This window comes from Emys orbicularis, chromosome 23 (genome assembly GCF_028017835.1).
Source record: "Emys orbicularis isolate rEmyOrb1 chromosome 23, rEmyOrb1.hap1, whole genome shotgun sequence".
Classification (NCBI taxonomy): domain Eukaryota; kingdom Metazoa; phylum Chordata; order Testudines; family Emydidae; genus Emys; species Emys orbicularis.
The window spans coordinates 3,982,301-4,005,269 of NC_088705.1; the positions used below are offsets into that span (position 1 = coordinate 3,982,301).

The 22,969-nt window shown below is 44.8% G+C and overlaps 1 protein-coding gene across 1 annotated transcript in view; it reads right to left on the minus strand.

Moving 5' to 3' along the window:
- Positions 1 to 1,104: 1,104 nt before the first annotated feature.
- TFAP2E (transcription factor AP-2 epsilon) overlaps positions 1,105 to 22,969 on the minus strand; it is a 45,174-nt gene continuing 23,309 nt past the window's right edge. The window contains exons 4-7 of the mRNA XM_065421746.1: positions 9,671 to 9,899; positions 7,006 to 7,124; positions 2,328 to 2,469; positions 1,105 to 1,393 (exon numbers count right to left, since the gene is read on the minus strand). Of these exons, the coding sequence (XP_065277818.1) occupies positions 1,105 to 1,393; positions 2,328 to 2,469; positions 7,006 to 7,124; positions 9,671 to 9,899 (779 nt within the window). The remainder of the gene's footprint in view (positions 1,394 to 2,327; positions 2,470 to 7,005; positions 7,125 to 9,670; positions 9,900 to 22,969) is intronic.

A 22,969-nucleotide genomic window follows, 5' to 3' on the forward strand; every position in this document is an offset into this window, starting at 1 on the left:
TTCTATAGTCATTATCATCACAGCCTGTTGCCCATGCTACAGTTTTGTGACTCCAAAACTTCATTCCCATTTCTAATGGCAGAAAATCCAAAGACTTTCCTCTTTCCAAAAAAAAAAAAAAAAAAAAAAAAATCCCAATTCAATTAGATATAAATAACTTGCACTGGACATTTTAAAACTTTCAGATTTAATTACACATAAATAAATATGTACAGATTTAGAACAGTTCAGTTCAATTTGGCCTGGTTCAAGTTCTGCTCCTTGTGCTTTATTAATTATTATTAATTTTATAAACCTGTGTGCTGTTATTTGTAGATCGTGGCGTTTTATTTAGTCCCAGGTGTAACTTAACCTGCTTGACCCCATTGGCTTGCATGTAACATTCCAGAAGGTTCTCGTTGATCAATTCCCATCTTGGAAAGAAGTCTGAGTGTAAGATTGTTCTCCTGACATGGCTCAGGGTTCCATAGGCCCTAGAGAAAATCTGTAGTGAGTGTCAGTTTGTTGCAAACTGTAAACAAAGTCTTGAAACCTCTTGAAAATCAAGGCAGGAACGCTGGTGATTTTCCTCTTGTCTTGGGCATAGGACTATTGTGTAGGTGGCATCATTGGAAGATTCCCTGTCTGCCTGTTGAAGGCAGGTTATACATCCAGATCTGCCCGCAATACAAAAAATCCCACCTGACTTACTTCTGCCTCAGTTTCAAAAACATCTTGAGTGGCTGAGGCCTTTCCTCTCTATTGATTTTTCGGTGTTTCAGTTTGAACAGACTCCTGGAGCACTTCAGTATTTCGTTGTGGGTTAAAAAAACAAAATAAAATTGCACATGACTTGGCTTCCTGCATCCACAATTAAAATAAACAAAAGCCATCAACCTGTCTTATTCTCTCGATCTCAGTGATGTCCATTAAGGTTCTTTTCTTCTTCTTCTTCTTTCTTTAAATCTTCTTATTTGTTTGCTTTAAGAGTTGCGTCCCAAGTTCAAACATCGGAAAACATGTTGCACTGGGTCTTAATATTTTTTTTCCAAAACCAATAAGATCAGACCTCCTATCATGAGCTGGGAAGAGCTCCCCCCAGGGGAGGGGTAGGGAGACAGCATGTTATTTCCGATGCTTCACTTCTTTCTCTGACGCTTTAGAGTCTCCGGCTGCATGCCCATTCCCTGTGCTGTTCATGAACATTTTATCCAACCCCTTGAGGGACTCCACCAGGTAGTTCTGGAAGGCTGTGAGTGCTGCACAGATAGCTGGGCCCCCGAAGCCGTGGGTTATCAGGCTGAAGTGAGTCAAGCAGCTTTGGACACCTGGCTCTAAGATGAGAGACGGGCGGCTGTTCCCAAGCGGAGAACGATCCTGGGCCATCAAGTCTGCAAACTCTTTACAAATTTGCCTACAAGAGAAAGGAAGCCATTATGTTTTTAAAGAGCTGGAAATCTATGGTCCTACATTTCTGTTTGTGCTCTGTTTCTGTAATTCATTTAATCTGTTATCACTGGGGGGACTGGCTGAGCCAAGAGACTCAAAGTGTTTCCCTTCCAGGACACTGATCTGAATTCAGCCCTGAGCTGGTGGGGATTGAAGGTCATTTCCATTGGATAGCTGTTTGCTAGCCTGGATGAGATGAGTTTGATGGGTCTCTGATTCGATTCCCTGTGCATCATTATGAAGCCCCAATAAGAATCATGTTTGCACAGGTGTCACTGAGGGCATGATTTGAAGGCAGTGGGGTTGCACAGGTATTACTTAGGGCATAATTTAGCCTGCAGAATCTTTATGATTGGTGATGATGTCCGAGAAGGAAAGAACCTGGCTCAAAGCTCAGATCCCAGGATGAGTTTGCAGGACTGGCAGTTAAATAAAACCCTCTTTTACTTGTAAACTAAGTGAAATGATCTGAAAGTCTCTGAGGCCCAAGAAGCAAGGAACCCCATGCAGCTATTTTTAAGGAATCACTGTTCAGAGCAGAACACCACTTGAAAACAGTTAGCTTAAAACAATCCAACAACAAACAATCAGAGGAAAGTGTTCGGTGAAGTGATGCATTATCCCCATGGGAGATGTCATGAAAGGCAAACATAAGCCAAAAGCGTGCAGTGTCAATGAGCATGTCCTTTGAATGTTCATGTTCGTCCTTCCAATGTGAGTGCCTGAGGCATTTCTCTGTGTTGTGTGTCCGTTGGATATGAGCGTGTGCAGCACATTCCCGTGAGTGTGTCCTCCGTGCGGGACTGAGAGCTCTTTGGGGCAGGGACTCTCTCTCCGTGATACATATATGCAGTGCCTAGCATGAGGGGGCCTCGATGCTGCTGGGGGTGCATACTCACTTGGTAGCCAGAAGCATGTTTTTCCGGGTGTGGAGTTCGCTGGGATCGGAGTGCTGACGGCACAGGTATTCCGCTGCTGCCTTCGCTGGGAACTCCGTTTCACACACGTAACCAAAATCCCGGGCGAGGTGAACGGCTTCGCCTAGATGAAGGACAAATGAATGAGCTGGGTCTGTACTTGTGTAACAACAAGGGAGCATTTTCTGCAGAAATCTCCACATATCTTATTGGGAAGCCTTGCTCATTTCTGTTGGGGCTGGATGCCCTTTTCCTCAGATCTCGAGGCAAGGGGAGGAAAACTCTGGACTCTCCATGGTTGGCTCTAGCATTCCGGGGGTAGCTGTGTCACAGGGTGGCTAACCCCTGTGAAGTAGGTCCAGCTCTCCTGTGCCAGGACAAGTGCTCCCATTTTGCCAGTTAAGAGGACAGGGCACCACTGGGGGCTATAAAGGACCAGGGAGGATCAGAGCCAGGAGGAGAGTGAGGGATGCTCCCCTGGTAAAGGTGATCTCCCAGCAGAGAGGCTGTGGGGCCCCTGCTGGGAAGAGTGGAGCTGTTCTCTGGATGTGGAAGGGCTGGGCTGGCTGTCGTGGTCCAAGGACAGGCGAGGACTGGGCTGGAGAGCTGGGGCATGAGGAGGGATGCTAGGACAGTACGCTGTGGGTACTGTTTTGGATTATGCTGGGGAAGTTCTAGACTAAGGTTGTGGCACTTGGTCAAAGTTTACATGCATGGGACTTCTGTAATAAATGGAACCCACAAGGGCTATGTTTATACTTGGGAAGATGCTTTGGACTCTTTCTGGAGATGCTCCAGGAGGGAAACTGAGGCAGACAGGCCTGTCGTGTTGCACCTGCCACAGGGGGGCCCTTCTGGAGGTGCTGCGCTAGGTCAAGCTCCCACCGAAAGCAATGGGAGTTTCTCGTACCCTGCTGTGGGAGAATCATGCCCCAGGAGTCCTGATTGACAGTGCCTGGCTCTAAGAACAAAATCCCTCCCTCCCTCCCTCCTTTGCTGGCTCATAAAATAACACACCAAAGTCAATGTGGCTGAAGTTACATCTGGGTGGAATTTGGCCCATTGTGCTGTGTTCTTGCAGGAGGAAGAGTAACAGAGACATCTCTGTCCCTCCCACCTCTCCCATCATCTCTCTCTTTCTCTCACCTGTTTTCTCCTCCTATCTTTTCCTACTAGCCCTCCTATTTCAGAATCAGAGTATGATCCCATTGCGTTAGGCAACCATGCTGCCTTACCACAAACCCAGACTATCCAAGGGGACTGACTTCTTTTTTGGCGGGGGGACCCCCTAAGATGGTGATTTACTCCAGAACAGGGGAAGGGGGGAAGCACAGGAGGAATAGAAGGAAGATCGGTTCTTGTTTGTATCCTTCCTCGCTGAACAGAAAGGCCTAAGGGGAGAGTGCTTAGCCTGGGTATCCATCATTCCAGGGAACTGCCCTCTCATTGATGAAATTGATCCATCTTCAGGCATCCCCATGGAAATAATCAGAGCTGATGGCAATTGATCATGCCCAAACCCCCGGTTAGGCAGACAGAGCTCATTTGACTTGCCCCCCGCTGTTCATACGTATTAGGCCATCCATCCTAATAGCATTAACCTAGTTCCCATCGCTGCCACCCCAGCTCCGAGAATCGTGCGTGTGAAGCCACTTTTGGGCAGAGTGTTTGGCTTCCCGTATGAAGCTTCTCAATTTCCTTTCCCTCCTCACTCCCACGGCCATAACTATATAATGAAATACTAGACAATTAGAGTTGGGGCAATTTTGTGTGTGGGGGCGCATGTGCGCAATATGAATGAAAATATAGTCACTGCTGTGGAACAGGGAGACGGTGGCTATAAAAGTGGGGTTACAGCAAAGGACTGGAAGTTGGGACTTCTTGGCTCTGTCCTGGGTGCTTGGTGGAAGCATGTGCTAGTGGCTAAAGCTAAGCGTTTTGAAGGTGACTAGTGATTTGGGTGCCCAACTTGAGATATTGTAAAGGGGCTTGACTCGAGGGTCAGTACTCATAACATTCTTAACATGTTCTTAAAGTGCTTTGCTGAATCAGGGCCTGGTGGAGCAGGGGTTTCCTTACCTGCTGTAATGAAATAGATTGGGGCACCAGCAGGCCAGTGTGGCACAGGAGGGCACATGGCAGAGATGGCCATGAAGGAGAGCTGTCAAGTGACTTTATACAGGTAATGCCCTAATTCAGCCGACATTTCACCCCACGTGTTTCTTTAAGCGCCTGAGCAATCCCAGTAAAGTCTTTGGGCCAGAAGCCTACATTAGCCACATTCTTTTCACACATCTCTTTTCTGGAGTGTTTTGAAAGTTGGAACGTAACCTGGTATCTTGTGCAGAATTAAGGCCAAATTCATCCCTGGTGTAACCCCAGTGAAACCTGCACCCAACATGCCAGGGAGCAGACCGCCAAAAATCCCATGAAAAATTCCAAACACAAATTTCTATTTCTGCTGATTTGCCCATGTGACTCTCTTAGATATTTCCAACGTGTCTATCATTGCAGTATCTAAATACTGTCATTGGGATTTGCATAGTATATTCATGGAGGACATGACGGTAGCTTCTGCTCTTCCCTTCCCCCTGGTTCTAGCATGCCTTGCTTCCTTTTTATAAGAAGATAATGAGACTGGCACATGAGAATCAAAAGAGACAAATCTTAGACTCAAAACTGGCTGAACCTTAGCACAGGAGAAGCAGCGGGTGAGTTCTTCTGGAAGCAAAGCTCTGGAAGCAAGCAAATTGTCCACTAAGCACAGGAGACATCCCTCTAGTACAGCCTTATGTGTTTAATGTTCTTCTTTTGCTATTTTAGGTGATGCTTTTTATTCCCCTGTCTCATTTACCCACGGACACCGGTTCTCCCTCCATCTATATTTATGAACAGCTGTGCATCAATATAAAAATATAATTAACGCTAAAAAACACCCAGTAATAAATAAAAAAATGAATAAATAAAAAGTACAGAGGTTGAAGAGGCAGAGGGGAGCAAACAGATTAAAATAAGACAGCAAATGTCCAAGCAAAAAGGGCCTGAGGCATAGCAGGGCAACCTAGTTTCTGTCTGCTGAAAAATGGCAAAGCAATAGCACCTTCCCCTGGGTGAACCATCTTCCAAGACCATAACACTGCGTTGCAAGAGGAAATCGTACCCATCAAGCACACATGGGGCCACTCTTTTATTTACTATGAGCCGTTAAGCAGTAACCAAAAAGTCAGCAGCCTCATGAAATCAAAATGTATATTTCTTCCTTTCTTTCATTCTTTTCTTTCTTTTCTTTTAATGGAAATCAGCCTGTCATTCAGCACGCACCGACGGCCCTTGGTAACAACCTCCGCCTAATGAAGCGGGTCATTTAATTTGCTGGCAACAATGGAGACGATTTTCTATTCAAAAACTGCAGGCAGCTGCCTCCAACACGCTGGGCGCAAATACAATGGATTCCGAAGCTGGAAGGGAGTTGAAGCCACCATTTCATTTGTCTCCTTCCTGTGTCCTTTGGTCCATAGATGCGGTAGCGACATCATCATTTCCACAGTGTGAAGGCTGGGAGGAGAACTACTAAACATGCAGCTTTAAGCAAGGGGACTTCATGCTTAAAGGGCAAGTTATATGTTGACTATGGAGGCCCTACATAGCATGTTTCCCATAGCCTCACTCAGCACCCACCACCACGCTCAAAGATCAGCCACTACAGACTATCTCCCTCTACACTCCCTTGAAGGCTGTGTTTCCCCCAGTTTCTCTTTTGGGAATTGAACCTTTCTGTCCCACGTGGCAGTGCCACTGAGCCAACCTCAAGCATATTTTTACGGAGTGTGCAGAGCACTAGTGTATCACGGATCCAGACATGGGGGCAGCTAGGATTGGAAGTGCATTTGACCTATTTCAAAGGCAAGACAAGGGAACGTGTGGAGATCTACACAAGTCTGAGTCCCAACAAAACAGGTCTGTTTGGGCCAAGGACACAACATTTTCAGTAATCCAGTAAATTTGCAATAGAAGTGAGTGCATATTTGTGAATAGGTTGGTGAATATTTGTGATAATTTCTTAATGAGTTTGCTTTGGCCGTGTTCCTGCTCCTTTTGTGTTTGCTTTCTGTGAATCTTCATGTGACTGAGTTTTACTTGTAGTCATTCACAAAAGTGAATTTTAAGCTCGAATAGTCGTTGATAGCACATTTCAAACTTGTGCCACAAATTTGATCAGGAGAGTTAAGCTCATGCAGTGAGGGAGCAGAAAGAATAAAATGTGACTTATGTGAACCAGACATAGCTAAGCAACACAGGTTGGGTTTCAATTTTCAGTGGTTCTAAATTCTAGATCCCATGATGTTCTAAGGGACCCCAAAAGCATTGGTTGCCACGTGTAAACACTGCTACATTTGGTCTGACAGGTCTGCAGCTACCTCGTTCCAATTGTGAGGACTTTCTCCAAACTGTGCTCTTGTTAGCCCAGCAGAAATCTGTTAGTTCAGAAGACGTGCTTGGGTGAAGATGGAGAATTACATGCAGACCCCACTCTGGATTAATGATGGCTGCTGCTTAATCTGTTCTGTTTTAGGCCCTCTGACAAATTGCAAATGGAGGACTTAGACTGGGCAAAGATTGGGCACCCCAGTGTGATGTTAAATCACAGAACGACTCTTACCTTCCACCAACGACGTCAGCAAAGTGACATTGGCAGCTTTACGCCTTCCTGCAGGTAGATTTAAGCCTATTTTCTCTAATCTTTCCCTTAAACACCTTCCACCATTTTTTGATTTTGCCCTGCAAGAGGGAAACAAGGAGGGAAAAAATTTTAGTTGAAAGGAAAGAAAAAGAAACACACAAACTGCTGTTTCCCAGCCTGTTGTAACTGAGTAGTCTCTTGATCTGGCATAAAATATACAATGAGCTTCACGAATCTCAATTGTAAGGACTACTGATAACAGAATATAAAGTGTGCTAAAATCAATTTCTATATTCCAAACGACATGGTAGTCCTGGATTCTTTTATAGTCATGAAAAGAACTGCTGTTCAGTGAATGAAACAGATATGAGAATAAAAAGAACCTTCATCCCATCACTAGTTTTATTGTTTCAAATTCTCAACAATAGCAATCCTCAGTGATGCCTTTGTTCCAACAAACAGCAGCTCATCTAAGTTTGTGCAGGACACTCGCAGATTCATTAACAAAGAAGCATTTGGGCTGCAAGCTTGTAGGAACTTGCAAAGCGATGCGCTGTATTGCAAAAATACCCATGTGCCCAGGAGCGCACAGAGACCTGTTGGGCTTTAATGTTGTTCTTAGAAAAAAGAACAGGAGTACTTGTGGCACCTTAGAGACTAACAAATTTATTAGAGCATAAGCTTTCGTGGGGTACAACTCACTTCTTCGGATGCATATAGAGTGAAACATATATTGAGGAGATATATATACACACATACAGAGAGCATGAACAGGTGGGAGTTGTCTTACCAACTCTGAGAGGCCAATTAAGTAAGAGAAAAAAAACTTTTGAAGTGTTCTGTGACAGAACAGTGTTCTGTTATTTTCTTTATTTTCTTGTACAAGACAGGCCCAACAAAGAAAATAACAGAACACCACTAGCTGTCACCTTCAGCCCCCAACTAAAACCTCTCCAGCGCATCATCAGAGATCTACAACCTATCCTGAAAGATGATCCTTTACTCTCACAGATCTTGGGAGACAGACCTGTCCTCGCTTACAGACAACCCCCCAACCTAAAGCAAATACTCACCAGCAACCACACATCACTGAACAAAAACACTGACCCAGGAACCTATCCTTGTAACAAAGCCCGATGCCAACTCTGTCCACATATCTATTCAAGTGACATCATCATAGGGCCTAATCACATCAGCCATACCATCAGGGGCTCGTTCACCTGCACATCTACCAATGTGATATATGCCATCATGTGCCAGCAATGCCCCTCTGCCATGTACATTGGCCAAACCGGACAGTCTCTACGCAAAAGAATTAATGGACACAAATCTGACATCAGGAATCATAATACTCAAAAACCAGTGGGAGAACACTTTAACCTGTCTGGCCATTCTATGACAGACCTGCGGGTGGCTATCTTAAAACAGAAAAACTTCAAAAACAGACTCCAACGAGAGACTGCTGAGCTGGAATTGATATGCAAACTAGACACAATCAACTCAGGATTAAATAAAGACTGGGAATGGCTGAGCCATTACAAACATTGAATCTATCTCCCCTTGTAAGTATTTTCACACTTGCTTCTTATCAAACTGTCTGTACTGAGCTATCTTGATTATCACTTCAAAAGTTTTTTTTCTCTTACTTAATTGGCCTCTCAGAGTTGGTAAGACAACTCCCACCTGTTCATGCTCTCTGTATGTGTGTATATATATCTCCTCAATATATGTTTCACTCTATATGCATCCGAATAAGTGGGTTGTAGCCCACGAAAGCTTATGCTCTAATAAATTTGTTAGTCTCTAAGGTGCCACAAGTACTCCTGTTCTTTTTGCGGATACAGACTAACACGGCTGCTACTCTGAAACCTGTTGTTCTTAGAGAGTCCCACCTCCAAAAGGTGGGTCTTACTGGAGTGACAATAGCAACAGCCAACCAGTAAGCTTCCTATGCAGAAAACATCATTGCAGGTTTGGGGCAGAATCTCTGTGAAAAGTAATAAAATTGACTATCACCCAGAGCAGCAGCAAAACACGTGGCCTGTTACTGGAATAATTTAATCCAACACCTTTGCAGCCTTTGCTATTCTGAGATAAAAAGAGTCCTGGACTGGGACTTCTCTATCCGATGACAAGGTATAAGAATAACCACTTGGTAGAGCTGAACAAAGCACTCGCAGTGGATCCCAGAACTAGGGCACAAGCTGCAAAATTCATACTTGGATCCAGATATTGAGCACCCCTGAAGTTTGGCAAGGTGTTTGGGACAGGGCTTTGGCTTGGCCTGTTATAGACTTAGGGGGCAGTTGCACAATGTGGATCAGGAGATGTGAACTTTTCCAGATTCAGATCTAGGGTGTTGAAATTGTAACCAGACCTGTACATCACCCCAAATCGGAAGGACCCGCAGGTGCCGCCTGAAGTCAGTGGGACAGTCTCAAGGGCATTCCCTAGACTGTAAGCTGTTTGGGGCAGGGTTTAGCTTTTTGTTCTGTGTTTGACTGGGGCGCCTAGGCTCTACTGCATGCAAATAATTAATAATGACCGGCCAGCGTTCATCACTGGAAATAGCTCAGACACTTTGACCTGAAGGAAGCAGAGGAGAGACAAAATCAGAGGAAGATAAGTATGGTGTGATGCTTACCTCCTGAGGACTCCCCCGAGAAGAGAGGCATTGAGACACTCTGGTGGGGAAAGCCTTCTCTGCACCTCCCCGACGGTCACCTTGTACTTAGAGGTGGAGCTGAGAAGGGAGAGCCGGCCAGGCACGGAGCAGAAGACCTCGTTGGGATTTGTCACCCCCCCAATCAAACTGTCTTTGTTCATCGACAGTGCAGAGATGGTGGTGCCGTTCGCCTTCGAGGGGATGGGCACTGGAAGGAAAAGCAGCAAGAGAGAAAGAATGTCACTGGAAAGGGTCTAAAGCAGAGGAAACAGAAACTTGGTGACGCTCGGGGCCCCTCAGGCAGCATTCCAGGAGCTCAATGCACAGGCATTTCCATCGTAAGAAGTAAACAGACATGACCATGGGGTTTTCCTTGGTCTTGTATGTTTCTTAATGGAGAAAGAGAAACTGCCTGAGGGGTGGTTTGAAAACCAGGCAAAATGCAGATCTGTAACTTATCCCTCCAAATTCAGGGGTGCTAGGACCTGGGGTTCTTGTTTGGCCTCTAGGAAAGGACCAGGTGCATAATTTTGACCAGATCCCCAATCCCGCCTTCCTCTGTCTGCCTTAGGGGTGCTTAGGGATCCAAGATTTTGGTTTGGCCTGTCACAGAGAAAGGGGCCATTTGCAAAACTCAGATCTGGATCCTGTTTCAAGATTTCCAGTACTGCTGATTTTTGGAGGGGTTTTGGATTTGGGATTTTCATTGGGGCCCATGTTCACACAGCACCATTAAGGAGGAACAGAAGACCTGGACTCTGTCCCTAGCACCTCCGTTATCTGAGACTCAGCAAACCCCAGGGGAGCTAAGGGCTGTGTGTGTGGACATGGGAAGACTTCCATTTACTTCATCTGGCTTTGGATCAGGCCCACAGCAAGCGGGAGCCCCGCACTTGGGTCACCCTGGTCTAAAGTTAACTGAAAAGATCAGTTCACCAAACAACCCAGAACAAGCTGCCTTGTACTTAATGGGGAAAATGCCAATTAAAAGCAGAAAGGCAGACGGATGGTGGTGAACAGCAGACACCACACAGGGCCCATGGCCTTACACCAAGAGTGAAACTGGCCTATTTTCCCCAGACATCACTTCAGTAAGAAACCTCTTTAGACACAATAAAGGTTTCTCGGTTAGAGCCATGGCAGAGGCTTGTGCCAAGTGACTTTGGGTTTTATATTTTAAATTAATACCCAATTTAACTCTGAATCCACTGTTTTCAAAGACTCCACAGCTAACTGCAAATGCAATCACTCCAGATTGTTTAAACCCTGGCATTCTTTGTGGTTACTGAGTAATGGTCACTCCATGATGTACATTCAAACAGTACACATGCCTAATACTTAGAGCAACAAATAACAGGGTGAGATCCAGGTTTATAAAGGAAATACACATGCCCAAAATGAAACAGCAAACCCGAAATTTAATCGGAAAGGGCAAGTACACTAAGCCCATTAAGGGGGCCTTACAATCAGCATATTGTAAATACAGCTCAACAACTTGTTAGCATGGCAATAAAAGAGCAGCACATGTTACATAAAACTGGCTAATGTTTTAGGGCTAAAAGATGAATGGAAATAAGCTAAGGTCTATTAAGTTCCCTCTCAGTGTGAAACTCCGACAGCGTCGGGGGACTGAAGGACAGGTTGCATGGGGTTTCCCTTCGGAACTGACTAGCAAAGGGTAAAGTTCTGACAGTTGTGACACTTGGGATTGTGGCTGATTAAGCAGTTCTAAGGGAAGAACAGAGGCTAAAAGATTCAAGAACATCACCGTATGGGCTAGGAAAGCAGAGCTGCTTCCAGACAGCAGCGACGTCAGGGCTTTCTTTCACATTCCCAGGATGGTTAATATTTATCCCTTGGCACATTCCTAAAATAAAAAGCCAGAGCATGTTTTAAAAATGTCCACGTATCACTGCAAAGATGTGTCTCACTGCAGATCCATGCATTCCTACGTTTTTGGACTTCATTGAGACATGCATCATCATGCATCCATGCAGTCCCATGCATCCCTGGAGAGTTGTGTATGTCTTGTGGTTTCATGTGTTTTGTGCATCACTGTGTATCCATGTGTTTCCATGCATTCATGTGTCCGCGAAGAGCTGTGCATTACTTGTAGGTTCATACTTCATCACGCATTTGGGCATCCCTGTGGATTCATGCATCAATGTGTATTCATGCTTCCACGCACCACTTGGCACCTACGTATCTGTGTGTCTGTCTACATAACCATGCAGCCCGGTAGAACCATGCAGCACCACTCATCCACATGTCACAGCATTTGTTTTCCCCTGGTCCTGGATGAGAGGGCGAATCCATTTGGACTTGGGGCGGTGTAATGCTGGACGCTATTGGAAAGCTCACCTTGCAGAGCAAAAAGGTAAAATGCAGACGTGTGTTTGGGAGGCATTCCATGCCGTGACAGAGTGCTGGGCAGCAACGCCGGGCGCTGCGGTGCATAGCAGCAGAGTGATGGGCGGATGAACAGGGCATGATGAGGCACTGACACATGATGTGTCACTATCACAGTTTTAAAACATGTGCTGACTTTTTTTTAGGAATATGCACACTGCAGAAAACCAATCCACCTAGAGAAGACTAAACTAGTCCCTGCCACTCCCACAGCCACAGTCCAGAACCAGTTAGGCAGTCTCTGTTACATGCAATGACTTTCTGAATTGTATAGGCGCTGTGACAAGGAGAACCCATAGGAGACAATTAATTTGAATAATGATCTGGATTTCAGTAGTGCCTAGAAACCCCAACTGAGACCAGGGCCCCATTGTGCTAGGTGCTGTATATACACAGAAGGAGAGAGAGTCCTGTCCCAAAGTGTTTGCAATCTAAATAGACAAGAAGGTGGAAGGGGAAACAGAGGCACAGAGAGGGGAAGTAACTTGTCCAAGGTCACAGAGCAGGCCATTGGTAGCACTGGGAATAGACTCCAAATCTCCTGACTCCAAGATCACTACCCTATCCACTAGACCAGGCTTCCTCAATCCAATCAGACAGTCAAACATAACTACATGAACTATTTTCTTTTTGGCATCGCTTTCTGTTTGCCTGGTCTGATCTGCAGCTTTTTTTACCAATAAACCTGCTGCAGGTGAGAGACAAAACTACCATCAGAGACTGGAAGTTTGGTTTCTTTGGCTTTTTCGGAACCAAAATTGGCTCTTGTCACAAGCAAACCAAAATGTCCCCCGATCTGCAGAACAGCTGCTTTCCTGTTCCCTCAAGACGCAGGTGATCAGAACACCTGAGCCAGCCTGCAGACAAGAAGGAAGCACACGACTATCGGAGGTTTGCCCAATACTCAGCAGGCAAAACGAAACCCTCACTGCGCTAGCGCTGGGTTCGCTTTGTTTCCGATGCAGTTTGAAAGAGCAGAGTCTCACTTGCCAAGCCAGGTTGGTGCTTCCAGACGACTGACCCTCTGAGAGTCATAGAATCATAGAATATCAGGGTTGGAAGGGACCTCAGGAGGTCATCTAGTCCAACCCCCTGCTCAAAGGAGGACCAATTCCCAACTAAATCAGTGCTGAGTTGGTCTAAGCAAAGAACATTTCTGAGATTTAGACCTGGGCCCCAGTGCAGCAGGAGGAACCACTGTAACAAGATTTAAAATTACATACGGGGACAAGGTTTTCATGGCAAAATGGCTGGGCTTCAGGCCATTGGATGGTTCTCACCAGGAAACGTTCCGTTACACCATGTGCTAAGCAGAGGCGGCACTGGGAAGGGATGCATGGTTTGGATACAAGTCTAGATCGGAACATTCCCAGTGTTCAGGGGTGTTTGCCTCCAGCGTTATGGCTGTGATATAAAAATTAAGCAGGCTGCATTGTACTGGGGCTTTCTCCTCTAAAGTCTCCTTGGTTTAGACCACCTGAGATGTCCTGTCTGGGGTTTGATCCACCTTTGAACACTGGGGGTATTGCCTTCCCATCAGTGGGCTTATTCTTCCATTAGACTCGATGAGAAATAGGTGTGTATCAGGGCTGCTCAGAGGGGGGGCAAGTGGGGCAATTTGCCCCGGGCCCCACAGGGACCCCCACAAGAATATAGTATTCTATAGTATTGCAACTTTTTTTTATGGAAGGGGCCCCCAAAATTGCTTTGCCCCAGGCCCCCTGAATCCTCTGGGCAGCCCTGGTGTGTCTATCAAAGGATGAATTGACCCCACTGCAGATGGATAACCCTAGAAATATAGGACCCTAGTTAGGAATTTTGGTGAGCTGAGCCATCTGTCCTTGTATTATACAGAGACTGTATTGCCAGCGTGAATGTTACAGGGACACGCCCAAGGTACTGCTCCTCTGTGTAACGGTGAATATAAACCCAGTCACTGGGTGGCAAGGAAGGAGTTAAAATGCTCTCCTGGACACAGAACTCACCCCAGGTGTTTCTCTCCTCACTGAGGGATTGCCAGACAGCCAGGCTTGGGAGGAGAGGTAATTGGATAGGGCTCAGCTGGAGGGAGTTACTCCAGGAGGACGGCTACAAAGGGATGCAGCAGCGGTAGATTTCTCTTTCTCTCTGTTTGTGTTGAGCTGAGCTAGGGGACTGGCAATGGATCTGATTTAAGTTAGTGAGCATCGCCTCTACCTGCCAGAGCATCCAAAGCTACCAAACTCAATGGGATGGGGAGAATAGGGAAGATGATAAAATATGGCTAGGTGGCACTGTCTGCTTAGCTTAGCTTGGCTTCTATGGATTTAAGCCCCTCCCCAGTCATGTTGAAAGTGATACTTTTATTGTGTGTTTGTAGTAACTGCCTGGAAAACTTGAAACCTGTTTCTTTCCTGATGCTTTCTGCTTCACTATGCACAATTATTCTTACTTAATTATTTCTATGGAAACAGTTACTCAGATTAGAGACCCATTTAGCTCCAGTGTTGAAAGACAGCCCCTGCCCCAGAGAGTTTACAGACTATGCAACAGCTGAATAATCAGCTCAGACAAGGGGAGGACCTGGTAGCGTTGGAGATGGGGCTGGGGGGGTGTTCCCAGAGACCTGCCATTGCAGGGAGCCCACAGCCCAGGCGGTGCTAGAAGACAGGGCTTTGCAAAGCAAAGGTGGGGTTTAAGGAGGGATTTAAAAGGTGTGGCTTGTGTGCTGGGTGACTGGCACTGGTTTACTTTTGAGCAAGGAACATTAAGTTCCCATTTTGGGGGGGAAACTCATGGAGTCTGCAGACAGTTTTAGGCAGACGGATAGATTGTGTTTTGGAGCTACCTATCTTTAGCTGTGTCCCTTTGGAAATCCCAAGTTAAACCAGGGGCTTACAGACTATAAATGGCAGCGTGTCATTAATGAATAGCATTTACTTGTATTCTGGTTGTGCCGAAAGGCCCCGATTGAGAAGAGGGGCCCATAGTACTGAGCGCTGAACAGACACATCGCGAGAGGCAGTCCCTGCCCCAAGGAAATTACAGCGTAAATAGACAAGGAGTATTATCATCTCTATTTCATAGATGGAGAACCAAGGCCCAGATTCACAAAGGTACTTAGACATCTAGCGCCTACTGAAATAAATGGGAGTCAGGTGAATCTAGCCCTACAGACTTGCCCACTGAAATGCTTTGAACTTGCTTTGAACTGACGTTGTCCTGAAATATCAGGGGGGATTTTCTCACACGGTCTGATCTGTTATCCTCTCTCGTATAATAAATTTAGCCATTAAAAATACTGCAGTGTCAGTAATAAATGTGCAAGTAGTGGGCGGATGTTGGAAGGGAATTTGCCTCTGTGTTTCTGCAATATCATGTTGCCAGGTACATTTCCATCAGGCAGAGCTCAGGATCTCACTGTCTGGTTTACTCTCCCAAGGGAGGCACTGGTTGCTACATGTTACACGTTTTGTGTGTGCCGAACAGCAGTGTAAATGGTGAGCTAAAATCCCCTGTGAGCATCCAGCCATGGTGCTAGAGGGCACATGCCATTTTGTCTTCCCTTTGAACGAGAGAAACTTGTGATTTCCAGCCAGAAATGCCGTGTGTGTGTGCGCGCACGTGCGCGCTGACTTGGATCTCTTTGGTCCGCTGCACACACCTTGGGCGTAGCTGTCTGAGATGGTGAAACTCACACGTTGAGACAGAACTCAATTAATCTGAGACAGGGACTTTCACACAAGGGCAGAGAGAGATTTCAAAATGTGTCCCAGGTTCTAAGACCAGACAGCCACGTGGCGGTTCTGTGTACCTTCCCTCACAGCTTTCAACAGGGTTGGGCTAGCTTTTATCACCCCACGCTCCTCATGCTGGGTCACGGAGTGGAGCTGCTGTAAACCCACAAATGCTGCGGGGTGCCCAAGTGGTAAGAGCTGGGAGTCAGGACTCCGGGTGCTAGTCCAGCTCTGCCCTGGACATACATTGTGTCATTTCTCTCTGTGTGCCTGGGTTTCACCATCTGCAAAATGGGGATAAAGATACCTTGGAGGAAGGTTGTGATGTTTAATTAAAGCTTGTCGAGTGCTTTGAGATCCTTGGATGAAAGATCCCGTAGGTGGAAGTGCTGGGATGGTAGATGTAGCCAGGGGGAGTAGATACAGTGCCTAGATACGAGACTGATTGATGCTTTGTAGATAGACAGAAGGGAGCTGAAAGACCAACCTGTGAAGGGCCCGGCATTTCCAGTGAGATGCTGCAGTTTTCTCAAAACATAATGGGAGGCAGGAGCCTGGATTCTGTGCTGCGTCTCAGGTGATACAGCCCAGGATGGTGAGGGGAAAGGTGGCTTTAAGCCATCTCTGTACCTCCTGGATTCTGGGTTCAGGGGGGGGCTGCCCAGCCCCCTGTTTAAGTTAAGTCCAAGGGGTGTTCTAACTTGTGGCCATTCTACAGCCCAGAATAACTGGAGTGCAGAGCTCCCTGGCCACATCCCCTCCTCCCATCAGGATGCCCTGGTGCTCAGGGAGACTGCACAGAGTCCTTTTGCCAGCTCTATGCTGGCTGGGGAGGCCCCCTGCTTTGAGGGCGTCAACACAAGGCCATCTTTGCCTGCTACCTACCCCCCACCTCATATTACTAACACAGCCCCAGCCAAAGCAGAGGGAAATGAGAGCTCCACTAGATCCACTTTTGCCTACAGTTTGCTGGGGAAAAAATCTTTACACATTTACTCCGGTATCAAAATCCTTCCTTGCAAAGCATCTGCACCCAGCACTTGACTTTCCCCAAGCAGCTGCCTCAGCCCCCCGTAATAAATGGTACATCACACTCCCTGCAACTGAGAGCTTTAATTGTCACCTTACAATCTGTAAACTGATTATTCCCTGCAACGCCGGGAGCTTGGCTGGAGGAGGGTTTCTCTTTTGCTCCCTTGGAAGAATAATGCATTGGCTGCTGCCAATGGCTCTGATTCTGATCTCGCTTATCCTGGGAACTCCATGGGCTTCACTGCAGTCCCCTCTGACTCGCTCAGGGTGCCTGAGAGCAGGGCCAAGGTTTGTAAAATGTGCAGATTGGTGTTTACAAAATGTAGCAGAAGAAAGGAAGCTTGGAGTTTGGGTTTGGTTCTGGTTTGGGGAAGCATCCAAACTCCTGGTCATTTATCTGAATGTCTTGCGCCTGGTTCTCACCGACAATTGACACCAGGGTAAATCAGGAGTCACTCCACTGAGCCAATGGAACTAGATGGGTGTAAAACCAGTGCCAGGGAGAACAGAGTAAGGCCTGTTTCTGTAGAATTGGGCTGGAGATCTCCCAAGACTAGGAAGCTTAAGCACAAGGTTTCTAGCACGTTTGCTCCTGGTCCCAGCTAGGAGTCCCCTGCGCACAGAAGCCTTTGCTTTGGATTCAGTTTCCAGGTGCAGAGAGAAACCAGAAAGGGAAGGGGAAATGTATCCAAGAAGTTCCTCTCAAAAAGTGAGAAAGGGCTTGGGGAGTTTCCTATTTGTCCCAGTCCGGTTTGTCCCATCCCACGCCAACCTCAGTGTCTGTTAGAAAGCAGACATCTCTCTATCCCCAGCTCCCACTGTACAGCAAGCAGAATAAGCTTTCATCTGTCAGGAATGGGTTAGGATTGCAGCACTGACAGATTTGTAACCCTGTGGTGCTGTTGCCTCTGGAGATACCCTCCATCCTTTGTCCTGAGGGTTTGGTGCTTTGGTGGCAATGACATTCCACCTCCAGGCATCCAGGGTGCTGTCTGTCTTTGCAACAAGTGGATATTCGAGCTTGTGAATGTATAAAAACTCCTTGCAGTGCTGGGATCTCAAAATTCTATTGTCGGACCAGATACTGCCCTTAGAGACTAGTCAATTGATTCCTGATGTACATTTGAAAATGGTGACTCTCTTCCCTGTCTTTCATTTGAAAATTGCATTCTTAGCCCCGGCACACACCAGTATGGAGCAAAGAGAGCTTTACAAGGAAATTGGACTGGATGGAGGGAGTCTTGTAGCCTTGGCTTTGGTATTTCTTAGGCTTAAATGTTTCATCTTGTTCCCTGTAGCTGCCTTTATTCCCACTGACATGCCATCCTGATGAGGAAGGATTAAGAATCACTGAATTTTGCTAGAAGAAGTTTCAAACACAATCTGGATGTAAATCAGGAAAGGAGCCTTCTGCAAATCTTCATTTGAATTCAAAAGTGAATTTCAGTTCTGCTGTGTTTGCAGTATGCTTGCGTCTGCTTCCCACAAACATCTGAGCCTTCAAGCTTCAGTAGGTGACTTGTAAACAGCAATTTTTAAGCAGGAACATTCACCACAAGCAAATTTTGAAGCTTCTATTTAATTGACAAATTAGCAGTGTGCACAGTGGTGGTCAGGTTGTGTACATACGGCATCCAATCAAATTACAGGAAAAATACCACGTGATTTTGGTAGCTAGCCACCAGCCACTCAGATATCATGATGTGGAGCATGATGGACACATTTTGAGGTTCAAATATTGGCTCTTTGCAGTGAACTGTTCTTACAGGAGAAAATATTTTACAACAAAAATGTGCACGTGCTTTTTCATTTGAGAAATGTTTGTCCGTCTTGAAAACAATTTGTGGGCCGAAAAAGTGGCAACATTTGACGACTAAATTGTTTATTTGCAAATTACTTGCTCAGCTTTATTTCCAACTCAATCACTGGGCATGGTGAAGAAGAAACAAGTCCACAGGGAGTATGTAGATCAATAAACTTCACCCTTCCTACCAGCCTGTTTTCGCCTTCTCTCTGACACATGCCTATCAAACCCTAGACCCCAGCTACACCAAACCTCTGTGTAATGCAGCTGTTATAGCAACAGCTCTTCAGGAAGTCTGAATGTTAACACTTGGACGGGTGTTTTAAAGAGGTATTCAGTGAAACCTGTATAGGAGACCAACCCTATAAAACAGTCTCTAGTCTTAAGATACAGCCCCCAGAAGTATCCTTAGACACACTGGTCCTGGTTCTTTCTCCTCTCACTGGTTACACACTAGTGTCAGCTCCACTGAGTTTAATGGAGTTACTCTAGATTTACAGCCGTGAGAGTAAAGTTCTGCTCCACCTTTAAAAGGACACCTGCACGGAGTAATCTATTTTTATCAGTCCTTTGAGAGGTTGCTAAAGACAAGTTTCACTGTGTGTGACAGAATTCTAGATGCTAGCACAAAGGAACCTTTTGTGTAAGCTAGTCCAGCCCCTTGCATCGGAAACAGCAATGCCTAGTGATTAGAGCAGGGGACAGGGAATCAAAATTCCTGGATTCGATTCCTTGGCACAAAGTGGGACGTTGGGTATATCACTTAAGCTCTCTCTGCCTCATTTTGCCCACTGGTAAGATGTATTTATGTAGACAGGGTTGAGAAGCTTTAGTTAATTAATGTTTGTAAACATTAAGAAGGGCAAAGGATTATCATCATCCATCAAGGAGGACTAATCTAACCTCAGTTTGAATGTCTCCAGTTGTAAATAACATACTATAGATACACAGATATACAAGAAGTGTCTGCGTGTGGGTGTGAGAGAGGCAGTGGCTCCTATTGTACCTTTGAAAGCCCTTCTTTTCAATCAGACGGTACTTTGGAGTTCAGATTGTTCAATTTCCTGGTGTTTCAGCAGGGAGGTATTTATTGATGGTCCTGAGAAGGAGGTCAGTGCCATCAGCTATATTTCAAACCTGCAGTCTGTAATTATCCTTTCTTCCCAGAGGGGATTTTACAGGTATTTTCTTTATCTTGAATGCACAACCTGAACCAAGTCCCCATGTCAAAGAGCCTCTCTAGGAAATGCTGCAATCTGCTTGCAGGCCTTTTCAAATGGAAGGATCGAAAGAATCTTGTTTTTATCTTTCGGCTTTCAAGATTCCTGGGTGCTGATCGGTAAATGGAACTTAGAATCTCAAAGGAAAAATGGAGTACAGGGCAGAAGCCTCCAAACTGTTCCCACGAGATCGCTAACACGAAGAGACCCTGTGCTTAGGCAAGATCTTTATACTAACATTTTCTTTCCAAATGCAAATCAATACAGTAGATTATGCCCCCAAAGCTGACCAGTTAAATATATTTGACCAAAGTCATATTGGAGTAGTTTGAAGGAATTCCTCTCACTTGAGGTTTTTAAGAACAGGTTAGACAACACCTGTCAGGTATATACTTAGTCTTGCCTCAGCCCAGGGGGCTGGACTACATGACCTTGCAAAGACCCTGCCAGCCCTATATTTCTATGCAATTCTATATTCAACCTACTTATATTTCCCCTGTGATTTCAGTTGAATACAGATTCTTCTTTACTTCCCGCTCAAACTGTTGTCTACTGTTGCTGTGCACTGTTAAACATACCCTGTGTTTAATCCCAGAGGTAGCTAAATGTCTGTGGTGGGTTTCATGATCAGCTTGTAACATTTATGAGAGCAGTTGAGTATTCTTTGGACTGAAAGGTGCTAGTTAAGTTAAAGATGAAACCTGAATACTGTATTGTCTGCTTAAGAAAACAGACAATCAATAGGATAACAAAAACTATTCAAACACATGAGCATAAAGTCTTTTCATCTTCAGGTTTGGGAAACAGAGGTGAGCAAGTAATTTGCAATTAATAGTTGTATTGAATTAATTTTTCCTTCTTTAATGTTCATGAATTGTCTACAAAAGGATCACAAAATGCTCAAATGTATTTGTTATTCAGAATCATTCATGCATTTCTGCAGCTAATTCACAAACAATTCATTGTGAATATTCACAGTATGCACAGTCTTGGTTAGTTTCATAAGTCACATGGAATTGTTTCAGTTCTCTGATTGGATGACTTAGGTAACAGCCTGAATTGCAAATTGTGCAATTCAAAATTAGCAAATATTCAAGGTTAAAATTCACTCTTTGCTATTGAAACTCAAATGATCACAGAAAGTGAATACAAAAGGGTCACAGACACAGTCCCTTAGAAATGTGCTTTCGAATTTCAATTAATATTTCTGATAATTTTTTCCACCGGTCACTCAGCTCTAGAAATAACTATCCAAGTAAAGCTCTCCACAATGCTATCTGCTGTCTATAGTGAACAATGTTGCAATTTTTATTTTCACCTGTATATCTCTGTTGAAAAGGTAGAGTTTATTACAACAATTTAGCGCCTTCAATTTTTCCTTACTAATTAAATATAATCTTCCTTTAAGTCATGAAACTGAACCCCTTCTTCATGCCTATATTATCAAAAATAAAATAAAATATAACAATAAATAAAATCCTTAATTCAATTATTACCAGCTCACTATAATTCAATAGCTACTATCCCTTTTCATAAATACTGTTTTTGCTTCACATTAATTTTGAAAAATATAGATATTTGGAAGGGTGTGTAAAGGAAAATAAAATGGACAGTGGAAAAGAATGAAAAGATAAATGAAGGTTTGAGCGTTTCCTAAAGTTTAAATGAAAGGAATTTGAAACTGGAGTTCGCTGCCAATGACAAAGAAAGTTTCTTAATGTCAAACTAGATCAGCCCAGTTTCAGATGTGTAACACAGTAGCAAACTCTTTCTCTCTCTCTCTCTCTCACACACACACACACACACACACACACACACACACACACACACACACACACGCCGCCATTCTGCCCTGTAGCATTAAGCATCACAGGTTTATTCATTTAGCAGCACAAACTCCCATTACTTTTTGGCAACGGGTATATGGGATCTTTCTGTGTTTAAACAGTATAATCCATTTTACAGTAATATGCTTGAGAGGTTTTCACTGTATTTCCTATAGAAGCGCCTGAATTTGTGTGGCTTGGATCTACATAATCTAAAAGGAGAGAACAAAGATGCAGTGTCTTTTAGAAATGGCTGTGGATCCTATATAAGCCATGTTAATGTTGCTATCAATTTGTTAAAATGTATTTAGATTATAGAAGGGCGAAAGACCCTTCAGCAAAGATTAGACTGGAATAGTAATACAAAAAAATATTTCTCTTCATGTAGAACTTGCTGCCAATCCACAGAACACTTGGGGAGGGCTTTAATTTGAGCTTCAAACCACAGTCATGTAAATATGCCAGTCCACCTGCCATTTTGGAGTTGGTGGATAGCTTGAAGATACCTCTAGGGGAAAGACACCAGTACCACTGATCTCCATCAGACGCCAGTGTCACAATGGAAAGAGCCCTGTTTTTTCTAGTTCAAAAGCCTGCACACTGGCAAAGTCACATGGGATGCCAGGCATTTTTCAGTATAATTGAAACCTTACTTAAAAGAGCAATGGGCGTTCTCTACAGGGCTATGAAGCTGCCACGGTTTTCATGGGTGGGATTCTAGACATCTCATGGAAATGGACACACTGCAAAAATCTTTCATCGCAGGCCCACCGTGCTTTAGAAACTGCTTTAAGATGAACCCCTTATAAGATCCTGATTCTGGATCTCTGCGCCCATGCAGGGGTCCTTGTTGGACTGGGGTCTTGCTCCAGACAAGGGGGGAGTTGGCAGATCTGTGTGTAATACTGACATGTGTTAAGATAAATTGTTTTGCCAAACAACCGATCTCAAGAAATTGATTCCTCCTGGTGTTTTTGGTGGCAATTATTAATCAATTAGAACTGATTGAAAAATGTCCATCCACGTGTTTTTTCAGTATAAAATGGCTTTTCAGCAAAACAGGAATGTTCATAGAAAAAAATCCATTTTCATCAACATTTTTTACAGGAGAAAAAAAATCCCAACCAGCTCTAATCATAAGTGTCAGATTGAATCCAATGATCCACATGGAACGGGGAGTTATCCTTATGAAAGAGTTATTTTAATTGCAGCTGTTAACGTAGCTATACATTCTTGTTACTTTTATAATTGTTCCGATCACTGCGTGATTT